This window comes from Symphalangus syndactylus, chromosome 2 (genome assembly GCF_028878055.3).
Source record: "Symphalangus syndactylus isolate Jambi chromosome 2, NHGRI_mSymSyn1-v2.1_pri, whole genome shotgun sequence".
NCBI classification, from domain to species: domain Eukaryota; kingdom Metazoa; phylum Chordata; class Mammalia; order Primates; family Hylobatidae; genus Symphalangus; species Symphalangus syndactylus.
The window spans coordinates 97,049,717-97,067,750 of NC_072424.2; the positions used below are offsets into that span (position 1 = coordinate 97,049,717).

An 18,034-nucleotide genomic window follows, 5' to 3' on the forward strand; every position below is an offset into this window, starting at 1 on the left:
TGTTGATTTTTCTTAAACACAGTCAGCACAGTTATAGGAATTGGCACTGTCAGATATTAAAAATTATGGCAAATATGTAATTCATAATTTATTCATTTTTCAATGTCCATTGCAGAATGTCTACCAGGTATAAAAAGGCACCATGCTGACTTTGTCCCCAAAAAGTTTTTGGGGACAAAGGGACAATAAGACAAGATATTCTATAGTTCTCAGTGGAGAGATAACACCAAGGACATAGGACATAATAAAAGTAGAGATGAGAGAACACATAAGAACATGTAATCATTTTGTCCATGGCATATGGAAGACCTCTTGTAAAATTATATGCTCTAAGGGCTTAGCAAGTAGATTAATTGAACTTTGAAATAAACAAATGTAATCATATTTTAAAAGAAACACAAATTCAAACTACTTGTATAATGAACTCGAACACAGCTATTTGAAATGATACCCATCTTAAAATGGCATATATAGTTTTTAGTGTACTTTGGGGGGTCAGAATAGATTTATGCTTAAATTTTGAAAAACGGTTCACTGATAAAGCCATTATAGTAATTGCACAGGGTCTGTTTATTAATTTGTCACAATTAAGTCAATAAGAGCTTTACTAATGTCCTATTACTTGATTAGTTTTGAAAGTGATTATCTTAAGAACTTGACTTAATTGGAAGCCTCTCAATTTACAAGGTACATTAAACTCTCAGTAGCATCTTAAGATTATTCAACATATGCAGGTCAATTACAAGTAATCACTGTTTTGTACAAATGTTCCATAAAAACTATAGCATGACATGACAAAGAGGGGAAGCAAGATTTAATTAATAATGTTAAACTCCAACTCACATTTTCAGGATAAAAGGGCGACATGAGCATTCACATAAAGTCTTCCTGAAACTGGGTCTATTATTAAAGATGAATAAAGGAATCCTAACAACTCTCCACCTTATAGATGAAGATAATTTGTCATGATTGCTAAATCACCAAATTGCACTGCCTGTATTTATGCGCAGCTGCACATTAATTTCCAGATTTGTAAATTACAATTAATTCTCAGTATTGCTCTATCACTTTTTTCTCTAGTTAGTAAAAAGAACTGCAATTAATAATTCTTCATCCCATTTTTCAGAACAGATCAACTATTACTGCAGAAGTAGGAAACATGGAGTAGTTAATGTATCCACTGAGACTGTGAGGCCTTTAAAAGTATTGGCTGTAGCCTAAATATTTTATATTGACCTTCTAATTCCCAAAGATTCAATATAGTTAGTTGAATATTTACAGTGATTAACAATTATGAGGGCTGATAAAGTGCCTTGATACCTGAGTTGATTTTCAACCATGTATTCAAACTATTTAATAAATTTTAAAATTAAACTTCATTAATTAGATATTTGAAAGGTTTGTCCCACAATAACAACATAAGATCAGTCTTGAGATTAATCACAGGAAAATTGATTGCTGGGTCATTAAAAACCCGGGGAATTCAATTCCTTGAAAAGATTATTCCATTGCTAGCTTGTGAGGGAGGTATATGAATTTATGCATTCTGACTTATTCCCAATCTAAGTTCTATACACAGCATAAATTTCAAATTGCTGAGGCTGATTCGCAACCAATTGTGTGAACAGAGTGAACAAAGCTGAATCTGTAAAACACAAGTTTTGTGCATTTGAAAAACTCGAGATGAAAGCCACTATGAAACTGTTGCATTAAAATAACTATAATTGTCCTTACATGAAATTTTCCTAGTGAGTTAACTGCTTAAACTGTGGTAGATGCTATAGGAAAAGTAGTGGTCATATTTAAGAATCCAGTCCCATCTGCTTTGAACCAAGGTTCTATTTGCCCAAAATTGAAGGGTGAGGAAGCCCTCTTAACAGACTTCCCACATACAAGTCATTTAAAAAGGGATTTAAGCAACTCTCGGGATAAACTGCCTCTAAATTCTCTACACATCACCTTGGATAAATTTCTGCACTTTAATTATTCATATGCTACAATTTACCCTTAAAATGTAGAACCTTCTGAAAGTATAGCAAAATATTTTAAAATATCTAATTTATTGTTGAGTAAAACGTGAACCTGGTCATTCCATTCATGTCAATTTCCTGCTCTTGCCCTATCAGAAACACAGCAGGAGCCTGAGCAGATGGGAATTCATGGAAAAGGCGGGAGGGTGGGGTGCAGAAGAAATGAGGACCGCTACAGCCTGTGTTCAGAGGCAGATATGGTCTGCTCCTTCCTTCAGAGAATAAAAGACACTTAAAAAACCCATTTACCTGAGTGTTAACTTCAATTATGACCAGAGAGGTGGGAAGAAAAGAAACTGTTCAGGCATCCTGAGGTTCTTCAAATTCCTACTGCCTCACAATGCATGACTAAGAATATCAAAGCATCCTTTGTTCAGACTTGCTTGTCCCTAATGTCTCCATAAAGGGGGCTATACACAAAGTACATTTAAATTAAGTGTTGCTATCCTTAACTGTCCACTTGCAATAAATAAATGTCCTTAGTTTGGTCAAGGTACTGAGTGCCTGGCAGAGCTGTAGTGATCCAAAGTTTGGTGAGAGGATTAAATGATCACAGAAGAGACCTCTATTCCCTCCTGCTCATCATCCCTGATTCTGCCTCATTCTTCGCACTACCCTTAGGTACAGGGCCAGGTTACCAGCTGTTTATAGTAAAGCCACTTTGCCTGAAGCTGCAAGTGTGACTTTATGGAAACAGCTTTACTTTTAAACAGTAACCCAGAAGTTTCTAATTAAAAATGCTTATTTTTTTCCCCTCTATGCTAAAAATGCCTAAAGTTTACTTTCTAGTCTCACTGGATTAAAAAAAACGTACAAGGGGAAAAAGGACATGCAAACTCTGTTTGGGTAATTACTGCTTGGAATTGGCTGCTTTCCAGAAGAAGCAACAAACTGCTTAGAGTTAAGTGGAAACTTTGTGTAACTATTAATGAAAGTAAACTAATGATAGAAACATAACACAGGCCCCACTCCTGCTTCCCCAACAGTGGACCCGGCTGCCTCACTGAACGGCTCTGAGATTTAACTACATGGCTCTGATGGCTCAATCATTTCTTATTACAGTGGTTCTCAAAGTGTGGTCATTGGGCAAGCAGCAGCAGCAGCAGCAGTAGCTTCCCCATCAGCTGGAATCTGGTTAGAAAAGCAAACTAACAAACATTACTAAATACCTACAGAATCAGGCTCTGTTTATGATCCAGCAATGTATGTTTTAATGATCTCTCCTGGCAATTCTTATATATTCTAAAGTTTGAGAAGCACTGTTCTATTAAAGCTGGGTATTTTCAAAGTAATTTTCTAGGATTTTAAAATTTCAATAATTAAATTGACCATGAGTGAATAGGGAAACGTTTTCAAATGCAACTGAGATGAGAAATAAAGCTATCCTCAGCATATAAATTCTGGATTTAAAACAATGATTCTTGACCCTAGCTGAATATTAGAATGCCCTGGGAGGTTTTTAAAAAATGCCAGGATTTTATCCCCAAACCAACTGAAACAGACTGGGGGAAGGGGAAAGACGAAGGCAGCAATTATATGTATGTATGTATGTATGTATGTATGTATGTATGTATGTATGTATGTGTGTGTGTATATATATGAATCCCAGTTATTCTAAGGCATGGGAAAGTTGAGAATTGCTGATATAAAGCAACCAGAACAGTTAGACCCTTAGCAGAACAGTCCAAGAACTGGGAAACAGGGCTATGTGGCTATTTATAGCAGACACGCACACACACACACACACACACACACACACTTTCATAGACTGGGTTTGCACCACATTAATTAGGCACTAGCTAGCATGTAAGACTTGGGATAAGACCATAACCCTGGATTGCCTCACATCCTTTTAAAACCTAATCGGCTGAACAGTTCTAGTTTCTAGTATATAATTCACTAATAAATATAATTTTAGGGAGCAAATTTAGTTTTAATCCTATAGGTTGGATCCCAAATAATTTAAAAAATAATAAAAGCTTGAGCATGGAGCCACCACTATCCTACATAAACCACACTGAGACATTCTCTCCACACATCCAATTGGTTCTATCATTTCTTTTCTGCCAGGGGAAAATACAACTCGAGCTTGAACAGGTCAGGAGCACTGATGGCTTAAAAATGAAATACTACCATAAAAGGACATAGAACCAAGTTAGTCAATTCTAGATATATACTATTTTATCATATACCACATTCGTATATACTGTGTCATAATGAAATATTGAGAATAGAACCATAAATTAAGAAAAATTCCAATGTCCATCTGTTTCATGGCACTCTGCAAGGTTTAACCTCCTTCTGCACACTAACTAAACAGATTTCCATAAAAGCCTTATGAGGTCAAGATAGGTATTATTATTGCTATTATTTTAGTTTTACTTATGAAAAGATAAATGCAGATAGTTAACTGAATTTTCCAGAGACAGACTGCTAACAGCAGCTTTAACTATGGTAATAATATTCTACTGTTTGACATTAATAACTGTACATACCACTATTAAGATCTTAAAGTATTGTTGATTACTATTTCCAGAAGACTACAAATGGCCAAATGAATTAAAATAGATAAAAGAAGGAAGTGGGAAACCCAGTATTAAAAAAAAATCCAACTGGGGGAAGAAAAAGAAACCATAAAGAAGGTTAACTTAAAATACTTGGAAAGACTGTAATTTCTTTTTAAAAAACTTTTCTACAGTTGCTCAACTTGTCTCTGACTTCTTAACAGATCCATAAAGTATATAAATAAAACAAAGTGTAAGATGGAGCTCTGATTTTATACTCAGGCTTATATCGCTACTACAGAACATTTTTAGGATAATTAAGCAATATTTTTGCCTCATAGAATACTAACACCATTAAATCAATTTGATCTTATGTTCAAAAATCTGTTTATTGATATTTTCATATTATTCCTATTATATTAAAGTATGGAATTGTATTCTGCTTCATTTGAAAATATAATATACTTCTTTCAAATCTGAAACCAGGAACTTTAAAAAACTGTTACCAAATTTAATAATGCAGAAATTTATGCTTTAATTGTCAAGTAAAAACATAGGGAGATACAGGAAAACATCTTTCGTAGTTTGTGCTTATTAAAATTAACCAACTATAATGTAATATTTAAACATTTTATACCACCAAAGTATTAATAAACCCAACAAGGGGGCTATCACCTTTTCTTAAAATATACACATTACATGCTTCCCTAGGATAATCTTTCACTATTAGAAGACAGGCAGCTATGCATTATTCTTAATTAAAGCCCTATTTCAGTTAAAGTAGAGCAATCTGCAATTTAATTATAATAATAAAAACTGTAATGTAACTAATGACATCGTATGTATTTTCATCAGATAATTAGAATAGTCAGTAAATAAAGCTTTACAAAGCAGGAAATAAAACAGGTGAGGGGTTGTGCCTCATTCATCACCTCAATGGCTAATGAGAGTCTGAATGAAGATCAGTCATTTCCTACACATGCCTTCATGGTGTGCAATAAAAGCACACATTGTAGACAGCTCTACTAACTTAATGTAACATCAAGCAGGTGTCAGAAAAATTCACACATAGAAGTGATAAAATAGTGTATAGCTAAAACTAACTCATTTATCAAGAAAGACAGAATAATTATTAGGAATGCCCAGACTGTATGCCCTGTGATAGAAATGAATAATGGGAACATTAACTACATTATTTTAAGAACACACTTAAAAAAACCCAAAATCTAAGTCTACCCTACCTAGACTTGAATTACCTTTGGAAATACAGAAATGGTGAAATGCCTGATTTTACAAATCACAGAGGTAATTTTCTGCTTCAGGTTGGAGAAGAAAAAGCATAGGCCTCTTGCTAATAGTAATAACAAGAATAGACACCAAACTTTGACATTTTCACATTAGAGAAACTGAGTTCTACCAAAACCTAATATTAGAAAGGCAATGATTTTCTTTTAGCAGAGGTATGTAACTTATGCATTCTCATTCTATGATCGTATTGGTGAAGGAAACATGTTAGTCTAGTGAGGAACTGTGCATAGCATCTAGGTTATCAGATGAGTACTTTCCATTAAATCACAATTTCAGAATCTATTGAATTAAGAATTCTTACCGAATTAAGAATTTATAATAGATGTGGCAGAAAAGACAATTAGAAATTTTTTTTTTCTGAACCGCTTTTGGGATAAAGTTCCTAATGTAGTATATGAGTAAATTATTTAGGTTCTCTGCATATATTCAGCTTGCATAAATACTGAAATACAACTTGACTTATTGATGTTTTGTCTCCAAATACATAAACCTTCCCAATTCAAAATGCTGCTTGCTTTAAATTCAACCTGGTGAGTACTTATTATCTCTCCTTGGTCCATCTTAGGTTTGTCAATTACACGTGTGAGTATATAACATAGAAAAATAAATTCTGCTTTACCAATCAGGCTGTGAGTCCCCTGAGGGAAAGAACATGTCCGTTATCTTCTTGAATAAAGTGAAGAGAAGTAGAAACTCTTCCCAGGACTTAGTAAGAAATCTTTATCACAGCAGAGACTCAAATAAATGCTTAGTTTTGACAAAGAAAAGGTAAAGAAACCAATTATCTTTAGGCAATAACGAGAATACCAGAGGAATGTGAACAGATAATACCAGTAAGTTCACACTGTTGTTAACATATAGATGTTGACAAAGAGACACATTCAAAACTATTTTCAAAATTGAGAGGGAAGAGCAGAATTATGATATTACAGCCAGCACATTCAGTAACTCTCCAGTGGTAATTCTTGCCAAGAGTTTCAAAGCCAGTCAACAATGAATGCACAGCTAGTCTAAAAAGCATCTTTAAGCCCCCCTTTTTTCTTCTCCTGGGCAGCTTTCTATATTCTCTTATTCTGAAAAGGTAATTAAGAAAATATGATTTTGCCAGATATGTTTCCCCACTCCTTTGAAACTTTTGCTGGTGACAGCCTTCCAAAACTAGGAAAGCAGCTCTAGGCCAGCTGTTCCCTATACCTTCGCCCATACTGTGAAAATAAAGTGATTCGCAAAACAGTATATACGTACAAGTGACACCAACGGCACCCTTTGAAAAGTAATATTGTAGATAATTATGAAATGTTGCTTCTTGCCCTACAGGAAAACTTTTAAGATGATAAATCAGCCTCACAGCTGGAAGTACAGCTGATTCAAGGAGTGTACTTGATTAGGCAAAGGAACAGAGGGAATTTTAGTGAACTAATATCACTATTAATTTTGCCAGTGCTTATTGTGTGAATTTGGGTAAGTCACTGGTATTTAGTAAATGGGATTGAGAGTGGATACAATATATAATTAAAAATTCATGCATGTTGCCAAGAAGAAATTACTTTTATCAGCTGCCAAACGGTTGCTCAATTTCATCCAGTTTAACTTCAAAACATCAGCGAATACATAAATGAAAACGACACATTATTTTTCACCACATGCAATTTTTCTGTAATCTCTGAAATTAAATAAGTTCTAATGTAAAATACCGTGCAAAATGAAGTCTTATAAAAAATTTGAACACCCTGGTTAATAAGTTCTTGACAGACATAGGTAAGAAAGATACTAGAAGATTTAGTAATTTAATAAATTAAGTATTTATGTACTGAAAAATATCTCCATGGTACACTATGGATAGATTTAACTAAGGAAAAATCCACTTGGCGTTAAAAAAAAAACAGTAAAGTTAAATATACTTCAAAATAGTATATTTTGAATTCCAATTTCTTATGCTTATTTCAAGGGAGGCCAGAACTAATTAAGTAATATCAGCATCTCATAAAAATGAACTCGACTTTTGCAAAGATGTAGCCTACATCTCTATTAGATTTAGTAGGCCTTTCTCCAATTTCATTACCTTCCAGGAAACAAGAGAAACTAGCTTCACAGAATTTAAGAGAAGGCTGGAGTGATCATCTGCTCTAGGACTGTAAACTGGGGGTCATTGGTGGGCTTCCATTGTGCTGTTAGCTTCTGGAAATTGTGTAAAAATCCATGTAGTCAGGAATATGCATTTTATGAGAGGGATATGTTCATCGGAATCTGAAAGTGGTCTGTGAACCCCAAAATGTTCACAAAGTAACTACTGAATTCACCTACCTTTCTGGTTACAAATTAGCGAAGAGAGTTTAAATGACTGCTGCAAAGACAAACCTCGAGTAGCTGTAAAGACCTAGATTCAGGTCTCTTGATAACCAATTAGTTTAGTGTACTACTATGTCCATAACACTTTTCTCAGTAGGGAAAAAAATGAGTTAATTGTGCACAGTGCTTTTGTGACCAGATCTTGTTTTAGGTAAGAGAATAGTATCTTGGTCAGAATACTACCTATAAATACAAATTCTGAAGACATAAAAGGTAAGAAAGAAGGTCTACAGGAGTCAAATACTCATGGGCCTCCAAACGCAAACCAAGCTGCTTCCAAGCCAAGCTCAGAGCCACCCCCGCATTAAGGCCCTACAGCACACGTATGATCTTCAAGCTGACAGAGAAAGCCTGAGGACCCTTAAAGGAAGAACAGATCCTGAGGCATCACATTCTACCATAGAGAACTATTAATATCTCAGTTTAACATGGCCCAGAGGTGTGAACTCTCCCCACCCCACTCCCCACACCTATAGATAGGTACAGGATGATTTCAAGGTGTAGATACATAATATACAAATGAAACTAAAGCATGGCATCTCACAAATTTGTTAAGGGAAAAATAAAATAAACAATGATTAATTTCATGGTTTTATGATTACTATTTGGACAGAATGTCACTAAAATAAATAATTAGGAAGAAATGTGCATTAATCTTGCCAAACCATGCTATGCATTCTCTTGGTGTTTCTAAACCAGAAAGCTGTTTCATTTGTACATATGCATCGATGTGCGTACAGACATCTAAGTACACATTCTAGCTCTACCATTTACTTACTGTATGATATTAGGTAAATTAATTAATATCTCTGTGACTAGAGCTTCCTATTAATAAAATGGAGATAAAAGCATTGAGCTTACTGGGTTGTTGTGAGGATAACACGTGGTATGAGGAGTAAAGAGCCCATCACATTTTACAGTGACAATAATAGCTATCATCACTGTCTCATCATTATCACAGAGAGGTACAGGCAATTAATAACTTATGGGCAGGAAGGCGTTACGAAGGAAGCTTAAGACAAAATTGTTTATTAATGAAATGCTTAAGTTATGAAAACTCCAACTACTCTCTGGGAGAACACCAGAAAGTCTGTTCAGCCTGGGATGTGTGTGTGTGTGTGTGTATGTCTTTTCCAATTGGGGCCACATTCTCAAGAACTTGGCATATCAGGGTTCTCCACCAAAGAGGATGAGAAGGTTGGATTGATCTGGGTGAGTGCATCGGCTGCCTTCCCTTCTTACAACTGGGGGCTGGGTAACCACAGGTGCTCCCAGTCTCCGTTATACCAGCTCCTTTTATGGGGGATCTCATTAGGCCAAATATCGTATTTCTGCCGTATATCTGACCAGTAGCTGAACTTAAATAAAGGTTCTTAGGAATTTGCTTCTTTGGAAGTGAAATGCTTTGATGACAATTAAAAGATAATGGGATTCTTTTGGTATTTATGGAGAGAGACAGTATCATGATGCAATGTCACTATGAAACAGTGTAAACCTCCAATCGTGTCTGGCCTGAATGACTCTGCTGAGGTCATGCCATCCCACAATGGGGACACATCTGAGGCTATGGAACACTGAAAAGCTAATAGTTGCCAAAGAAAAGACAGATCTCAAGACTCCCAGTGGAGTCTGTTAGTCACCAGTATCATACAAGTAATTATCTATCTAATGTATACTTATTAGGCAACAATCTGGAATATTTCACCTTAAAACATGTTGTTGAAAATGAAGAGTTTTACCTTTTCATATTCAGCAATGCCCAAGGTATTCCAGAGGGAGTATGAAATGCAGGTAGCAATTTTACCCCAAGTTCCACTGCTTTCTTTCGAAAAATCTGAAAAGTCAAACAGTTAACTGTAAGCTACTGTTGCAAGCAAAACAAGATGTAGTATACTATTATCTAATAGTTACCACTTTTCTACTTTAATATTTTAAAATTTTCTACTTTAATATCTGACAAAAAGTTTACCAAATTAACAGAATTACCCAGTAAAGCAACAATGGTCCAGAGGCCATCATACTGGGGGATATTTATTCCCAATCTTGGTTGCTCATTAGAATCATGTGGGGAGATTTGGAGGCTACTGATGTGAACATCTTACTCTTGAGATTCTAATTTCTATGGCTGTAAGCTTCTGGATCAGGATTTTAAAAGCATCACAGGCGATGCCAGGTGCTTTCAATGTGCAAACCAGTGGGAGAACCACTGTTGTTGGAGGATAAGACCCAGATGAGAACCAGGAGATCTGGTCTATCCCACCTTCAGCACTATTATTACTAGAGCACAGAGAAAGGAGAAGTTTGAAAAAGACATCACAGGTCTGTGTGTCTCCTCAGCCCTTGCAGCTTTAACTTTCTCTGATGCTAAGTGTAAGTGATATAAAAAATACTAAGTTAAATTAGGTACAGAGTCTGCCCAGAGTTTACTAGGGAAGATAATTATATGCATATAAATATCTAGAACACAGATATAATGAGAGCTGTAGATAAAATACTAGGTAAGTTCAGTGAGACTGTATGCTGGAGATGGCATTTAGATGAGAACTGTATGCAGCATTGAACTGGGGCCGATAATACCACAGACCAGAGGGAAGATTGGAAAGTAAAGAGGCAATCCCTGAGGGATCAGCTTCCTCCCCACAGAAGAAGGCAAGTGGGGCCCTACAGAATAAACAGGGAATTGGGCAGCCTGCCTGACAAAAAGGGGATACTGGTAAATGAGGTCAGGCATCCACAGCTCAGGCCATAACATGGAGGGCCACAAATGTGAGGCTAAAACTTTTATTCTGGTTAGAATGGAAAAATAATGAAAGTCTAGTGTGCAGAACTGCGTTTTAGGAAGATTATTTAGATGATATCCATCCTCAGTTTTAGGTCCAAAGAAAAGCACTAGCTTATTTACTGAAGAAAGGGCTGCTATAGTTGTGGCACCAAGCAGGAATCTGGTCCCCTCTCCTTTAAGCCGTATGACTGAGCATGGTGGACTGGAAGTGTACCATTTCCTCCTCAAACAAGGAAGAAGTGAGAGAGGCTGGAGGAGCCCTGAAGAGCACAGAAAATAGAGGCAAAGTTCTCTGTCAGCCACCAGGGAAGCATTCACTAAAGCAATCAACAAAGAAGTCACGTGTGGCTTCTCCAGAGGGAAGGGCTTCAGTGTCTAACTCCTGCTCTAAGTCCTGAGCCTCTCCACTGAGACATCCAGGCACTTGGGCTCCCCGACTGAAGGTAATCCAGTAACACCAACGTTGAGGCTACTTCCCAAGCCCTATCCTTTGGAATCTTAAAAAAAAAATTTTTTTTAATTTAAAATTTTCCTTATGCATACCACAGATCTTTTGGAATCTAACTCTCATTTAGTAGTGGAAGTCAATAAAGAAATGACTTTGATTGACAGTCAATTTAGATAAACTGACATTCCTTGTATACAAATAAGGAAATACATTTGTAGTATATAGAAAATGCTAAAAAACAGAGGTGCCATTTTCTCCACAAATTATTGTAACTCTTGTCAAAGGCCACAATTTCCTGTATCAATAACTTGTAGTGTATGGAGAGGAGAAAAAAAAGTAGAGCAAAGGGTATTATGTTCTTCTTTCCCTTTCTCTACCTTACCCTAGAGAAATTTCATGTTGTCTTCTGCTACAATGATTTATCCAATCACTGCCCAGCCATCTGTTGACTTTCTGGTTTCTACCCAACTTTTAAAAACTGTTAATTAACTCCTTTTCAAGCAACTTACATAAGATCGAAGTCAAACCATGTAATTAAAACACCAAGTTGGATATAACCATATGGCACAGGAGTTGAGGGCTTTGAAGCACAATGCCTGTGCTTAAATCTCAGCTCCGCTTCTCCAAACTGGGCAATCTTGTACAACTTGCCTAATTTCTCTGTCCTAAGCTTCCTCATCTGTATAATGGAGATAACAACAGCATTTACTTTTTTAAAGGCTGTGGAAAGAAATAATAAGTTATTATATTTAAAGACTTTAAGACACATAGTAAACACTAACAGGTAGTTGTAGCTTTTATGGTGATAATAATAATGGTATTTCCTCAAGAAAATGGCTTTTATCCAACTGTTGTTTTGGTGCCTTCTACTTATTCAGACTACTCTCTCTTGTTCTCTCTGTGTGTGTGTATGTGTGTGTGCGCGCACACACGCGTGCATGTTAGTTACTCCTCACCTGCCTCTTCCCCGACATACACACACTTTTAATCATGTGCGTGCATTCTCAAGAGCTAAGGCTTCAGTTCTCATCACCTATTTGCATTCTCAAATTCAACCTTCTATTTTAGGTCTAGTTCAGTACTTCTACCTGTGTACACACATCACAATTTGGGTGTCTTGTTATTTTCTGAAACTTAACATGTCCAACATGGATTTAATCATTTAATATCCTGGGCAAACTTCCCCAGCTCTATCACTGACATTATTTTCTAGTCAGTCCCTTGGACTCCAGTGAACAGGCATTTTGCTTTTTGATTTACTGCCCCCGTCAGTCACCAAGTATCACTGTTAACTCATCTGAAATGTCTTGTATGCAGTTCATTCTCTGATAGGAGCATAGGCCATGTTCTCATTGCCAGGTACAATGAAATGTATGATTAGAAAAAAAGAAGGTCTTCCTATCTAGCCTGCTTGTTTCCTTATTTCCATTAATAATTTTTCCTCATTTCCATTAATCTGTATTTACGTTATCGACTTTTTCTTTCTACCACACAATTTTCTTGTTCAAGAAATGATAATGACTCCCTCTGTTGTCTAACATCGGGTCAAATCTGCTCTACTGACTGTTCAACCACCTCTATGAATCAGACTCTTCAATTATTTTCTGTCCGTGTGGCTCTGGCTCCAGCTCCAGCTTTTGAGTCTTCATGGTCTTAAGTACTTATTCATGTTCAGTCCATCTTAGCAACTTTATTTACACATTCCCTCATTTTAAATCACTCTTTCTGCCTCCTTTTGGCTGATTCAAATTTACCTATTCTTTAAGGCCAAAGTCAAGTCCAGGCCAAGACTCCAGGTCAAGATCTTTGCCTTCTGTGAACTCCCACGCTGATAACTAGTACCATACAATGCAGTCTTTGATACAGATCTCTAAATCAAGATACAGAAGGCAAGAGAGAGATCTCTGAACATTTTATTGTGTGTTTTCTCTCATATCCCCCAATAATTTTTCTTCCTAGAAGTAGAGAGAAAGACTCCAGTTTCTCCTTCACTGCCTATTATACAGATCTAACCCAGATTAAGTTATTTTTTATTTAAACTTACTGATATCACCACAGGGCTCCTATGAGTAGTAGGCAGGAAGATATTAATATTCTCAGTTAACAGACAGGAACAGTGGCCCCTTCCCATATCGGGGTTTTTGCACTTGCAGTTTCCTCTGCCTGCAGTGCTCTTTCTTGAGCCCTCTGCATGCCTCGCTCATTCTTACCTTCAGGAATCTGCGTAAATGTCCCCTTGAGAGGTCTTTTCCTAACCACCCTACACAAAATTGGCCATCCTTATTTATTATCATATCACCTTGTTTCTTTTCCATTATTTATCATGTCTTAATTATTTTATTTGCTTATTTATTGTTTGATAACTCCACTAGATATGATCTCAACAAGGGTATGGAAGCAGCTGGCACTCAATAAATGTTCATTTAATAAATAAATGAATCAATGTAAGATTATTAGGTGAGTACAAAAGTAATTGTGGTTTTTGCATTGTTGGAATTGGCCGTTTGATATTGGAATACATTCTTAAATGTGGTTATGTTACATATAATTTTAATGGGCATTTCTTGCTTTATTAATTTTTTTCCTAATGAATTATTACTTGTTTATTTTATGTTCATTTTAGACTATAGAAATGATGTTAGACAAAAAGCAAATTCGAGTGATTTTCTTATTTGAGTTCAAAATGGGTGGTAAAGCAGCGGAGACAACCTAAAACTTCAACAACACATTTGGCCCAGGAATTGCTAACAAACATACAGTGCAGTCTTGATTCAAGAAGTTTTGTGGCCGGGCGCGGGGGCTCATGCCTGTAATCCCAGCACTTTGGGAGGTGGAGGCGGGTGGATCATGAAGTCAAGAGATCGAGATTATCCTGGCCAACATGGTGAAACCCCGTCTCTACTAAAAATACAAAAATTAGCTGGGCGTGGTGGCGCATGGCTGTTGTCCCAGCTACTTGGGAGGCTGAGGCAGGAGAATTGTTTGAACCCGGGAGGCGGAGGTTGCAGTGTGCTGAGATCGTGTCACAGCTCTCCAGCATGGTGACAAAGTGAGACTCTTGTCTCAAAAAATAAAAAATAAAAACAGTAAGTTTTGCAAAGGAGATGAGAGCCTTGAACATGAGAAGCATAGTGGCCAGCCATGGGAAGTTGGTAACGACCAACTGAGACCAATCATCAAAGCTGATCCTCTTACAACTACATCGGAAGTTGCCACAGAACTGGACATTTATCATTCTATGGTCATTTTGCATTTGAAGCAAGTTGGAAAGGTGAAAAAACTGGCTAAGTGGGTGCCTCATGAGCTGAGTGAACATAAAAAAAAATAGTTGTTTTGAAGTGTCTTCTTCTCTTATTCTACACAATAATAATGAACCATTTCTCGGATTGTGACGTGCGACAAAAAATGGATTTTATATGACAACCAGTGATGACCAGCTCAGTGGATGCACCGAGAAGAACCTCCAAAGCACTTCCCAAAGCCAAATCTGCACCAAAAAAAGGTAATGGTCACTGTTTGGTGGTCTGCTGCCGGTGAGACACACTACAGCTTTCTGAACCCTGGTGAAACCATTATAGCTGAGAAGTACGCTCAGCAAATCGGTAAGATGCAAACAAAACTGCAATGCCTGCAGCTGGCATTAGTCAACAGAAAGGGCCCAATTCTCCATGACAACGCCCGACTGCATGTTGCAAAACTGCTTCAAAAGTTGAACAAATTGGGCTATGAAGTTTTGTCTCATCTGCCACATTCACTTGACCTCTTTCCAACCCATTACCACTTATTCAAGCATCTCGACAACTTTTTGCAGGGAAAACATTTCCACAACCAGAAGGATGCAGAAAATGCTTTCCAAGAGTTTGTCGAATCCCAAAGCACAGATTTGTACACTACAGGAATAAACAAACTTATGTCTTGTTGGCAAAAATGTGTTGATTGTAATGGTTCCTATTTTGATTAATAAAGATGTGCTTAGCCTAGTTATAATGATTTAAAATTCATGGTCCAAAACCACAACTACTTTTGCATCAACCTAATAACATACCTGGGGCATTGTAATAAGAAGCCATTCATATTATATTGTTTGCAAAGTGCTCCACCCCACTCCACTAGTTGCTACTGTCTGAAAATAATTATCTCCAGTATTCTAGAGTCTCAACCTTGGGCACAATTACAAAATAGTTTTAGATAAAAATATTAATTAGCTCATTGATGCTTTAATCAAATCATACATGAGACTGAATCAACTTCAATTCTCAATGTTTGATTTGTTATCTCCTCCTGAGCTCTGATGAGGTTACTGGAGGAAGAATCCAGATTCTAAAAGAGAACATCCTTCTATCTAAACTGGTGAGCTTGTAATAAAACTAGCTTGTAAAATTAAAATTGTTGAGAGAACGAAGGATGCATATCACAAATCATTCTAAAGGGCAATTAAGTTTTAAGTAGCACATATTAGATGATATGCTAAAAAGCAAATTATTACAAAAAGTACACTAAATGGTACTTTAGTGCTACTTCAAATGGGGATAGGCATGATGGAGAAAGCCCCGGACCCAGGTCCTCGGACTGGCTGTACTACTGTTTCCATGTGAGGCCTGAGCTGATCAGTTAACTCTTCTGGTTCTCAATTTCTCCAGAAAAAAAAGGGAGAGTAAGGCTGATCATTTCTATTTTTGATTTATCACTGGAAAAATAAGTACTCAGAAGCCACAAAACTAGTACTAAAATGTGACTGGGAAAAAAGCAAGACAAATATCATTTTTTGAAGACAGGAAATATTAATTTGCCAACCAATTCTTCATCAATCTTGGTTTCTGGTGTTTGCTGGTACCTCTATTTGGTGGGGAGGACTTTATATAAAGCTAACAGAGCCAGGTGAAAAATTACAGTTCATAAAATGTAATCCTTGCTAATAGAAGATATTTTTTAATGTCCACTAAAAGAAAATATGGTTTTTGTACAACTAGCAATCAGTTTGGGATGGGCAGACATCTTATCATCCAATAAGAATTTTCTAAAAGATTTTGCATTCTAGGGATTCTGATTACACTCATAGCAAAAGTCAAAACAATGTAACTTGCTGAAAGAAGGGTAGTAAAATATGACGAAACAGTTCTTTTAAGCATGTAACTAACAAATAACTTTAAACAAAAACTTTTATAGTCTAAAGTTAAGAATTTCAAAATAAGTACATGAAAACTATATCTTTTCATTACACTTAAGTAACATCATCATCAGTCTTATTGCTGTTTTTGATCAATGGTTTAAAAACTTCAAAATTTAAAATCTATCAAATAAACACATTTATCTTTTTACTTTACCGTGACAGATAGTATCAGATAAGGCTGTAAACAAGACATATGGTTTTCTTTGCCTTTCTAGTTTGCAGTTCCCTAAACAACTATACAGGAATATATACATGCCAGAGCAAAGAATAAGGAAAAAAGAAATGAATAAGAACAGATGGCTTTGGAAGGAAATATTTTCAGTTCAGACATACTTCAGTTTGAAATGCACAATCAATATCAAAGCCTTTCTTCAAATGCTCATGTTGAAAACTTCACCATTAAAAGATCAAACACTAATTCACCATTAGTACAAGTATAGTTTACCTATTACTCATTTTCACTACATAAAGCTTTCAGCACAAGATGCCATAGACACAATAAATATCTTCGGCTGCAAATAACTAAAATAACCCACATACTGTTAGTTGAGTTGATAAACTTGCACATAATATGGGCCAAAATCAATCATTAAACCAGTAAATACTTATTAAGCTATTCTGGCTTTTTAGAGTAGACCCTTGAAAGACTGAAATATCAGAATAAAGACATGTAAAAATAACTAATCCAGCAGAAACTTAGAGCTGGAAGGGACATAAACGGTTATCTAGTTCCATAATATGATATACAGATGAGGAAACTGAACTTCAGAGAGGGTCTATTCTCCTAGTTAAATGCTCTGATGTGGGATGGTTTACTGCCAGCTACACCCAGGTGAATATCAGCTTCCTGTCATCTCAGAGACGGGTGATCCTTTTGATCCAGAGGGACTCTCCCTTGTGGGCACACATCTTTCTTTCACTGTCTCTTTCTTCTCATTCTGTTTCTGTAATTGATCAAAACCTAAAACCGAAGTTTTAAATTAAAAAAAATTATGTGTTGTATTTGTCAAATTTCATTACAAACTTCATTTTTTAAAAAACAACTTTTTTTTGTTTTCCATTTGCTTGGTAGATCTTCCCCATCATCCCTTTATTTTGAGCCTATGTGTGTCTCTGCATGTGAGATGGGTTTCCTGAATACAGCACACTGATGGGTCTTGACTCTTTATCCAATTTGCCAGTGTGTCTTTTAATTGGAGCATTTAGCCCATCTACATTTAAAGTTAATATTGTTATGTGTGAATTTGGTCCTGTCATTATGATGTTAGCTGGTTATTTTGCTCATTAGTTGATGCAGTTTCTTCCTAGCCTTGATGGTCTTTACATTTTCGCGTGTTTTTGCAGTGGCTGGTACCGGTTGTTCCTTTCCATGTTTAGTGCTTCCTTCAGGAGCTCTTTCAGGGCAGGCCTGGTGGTGACAAAATCTCTCAGCATTTGCTTGTC

General features: G+C 36.4%; 1 protein-coding gene across 1 annotated transcript in view; it reads right to left on the reverse strand.

The window, feature by feature from the left end:
* Positions 1–18,034, reverse strand: part of MAN1A1 (mannosidase alpha class 1A member 1) — a 184,790-nt gene that overhangs the window by 60,059 nt on the left and 106,697 nt on the right. The window contains exon 6 of the mRNA XM_055262761.2: positions 9,931–10,025. Coding sequence (XP_055118736.2) covers positions 9,931–10,025 — 95 coding nt within the window. The remainder of the gene's footprint in view (positions 1–9,930; positions 10,026–18,034) is intronic.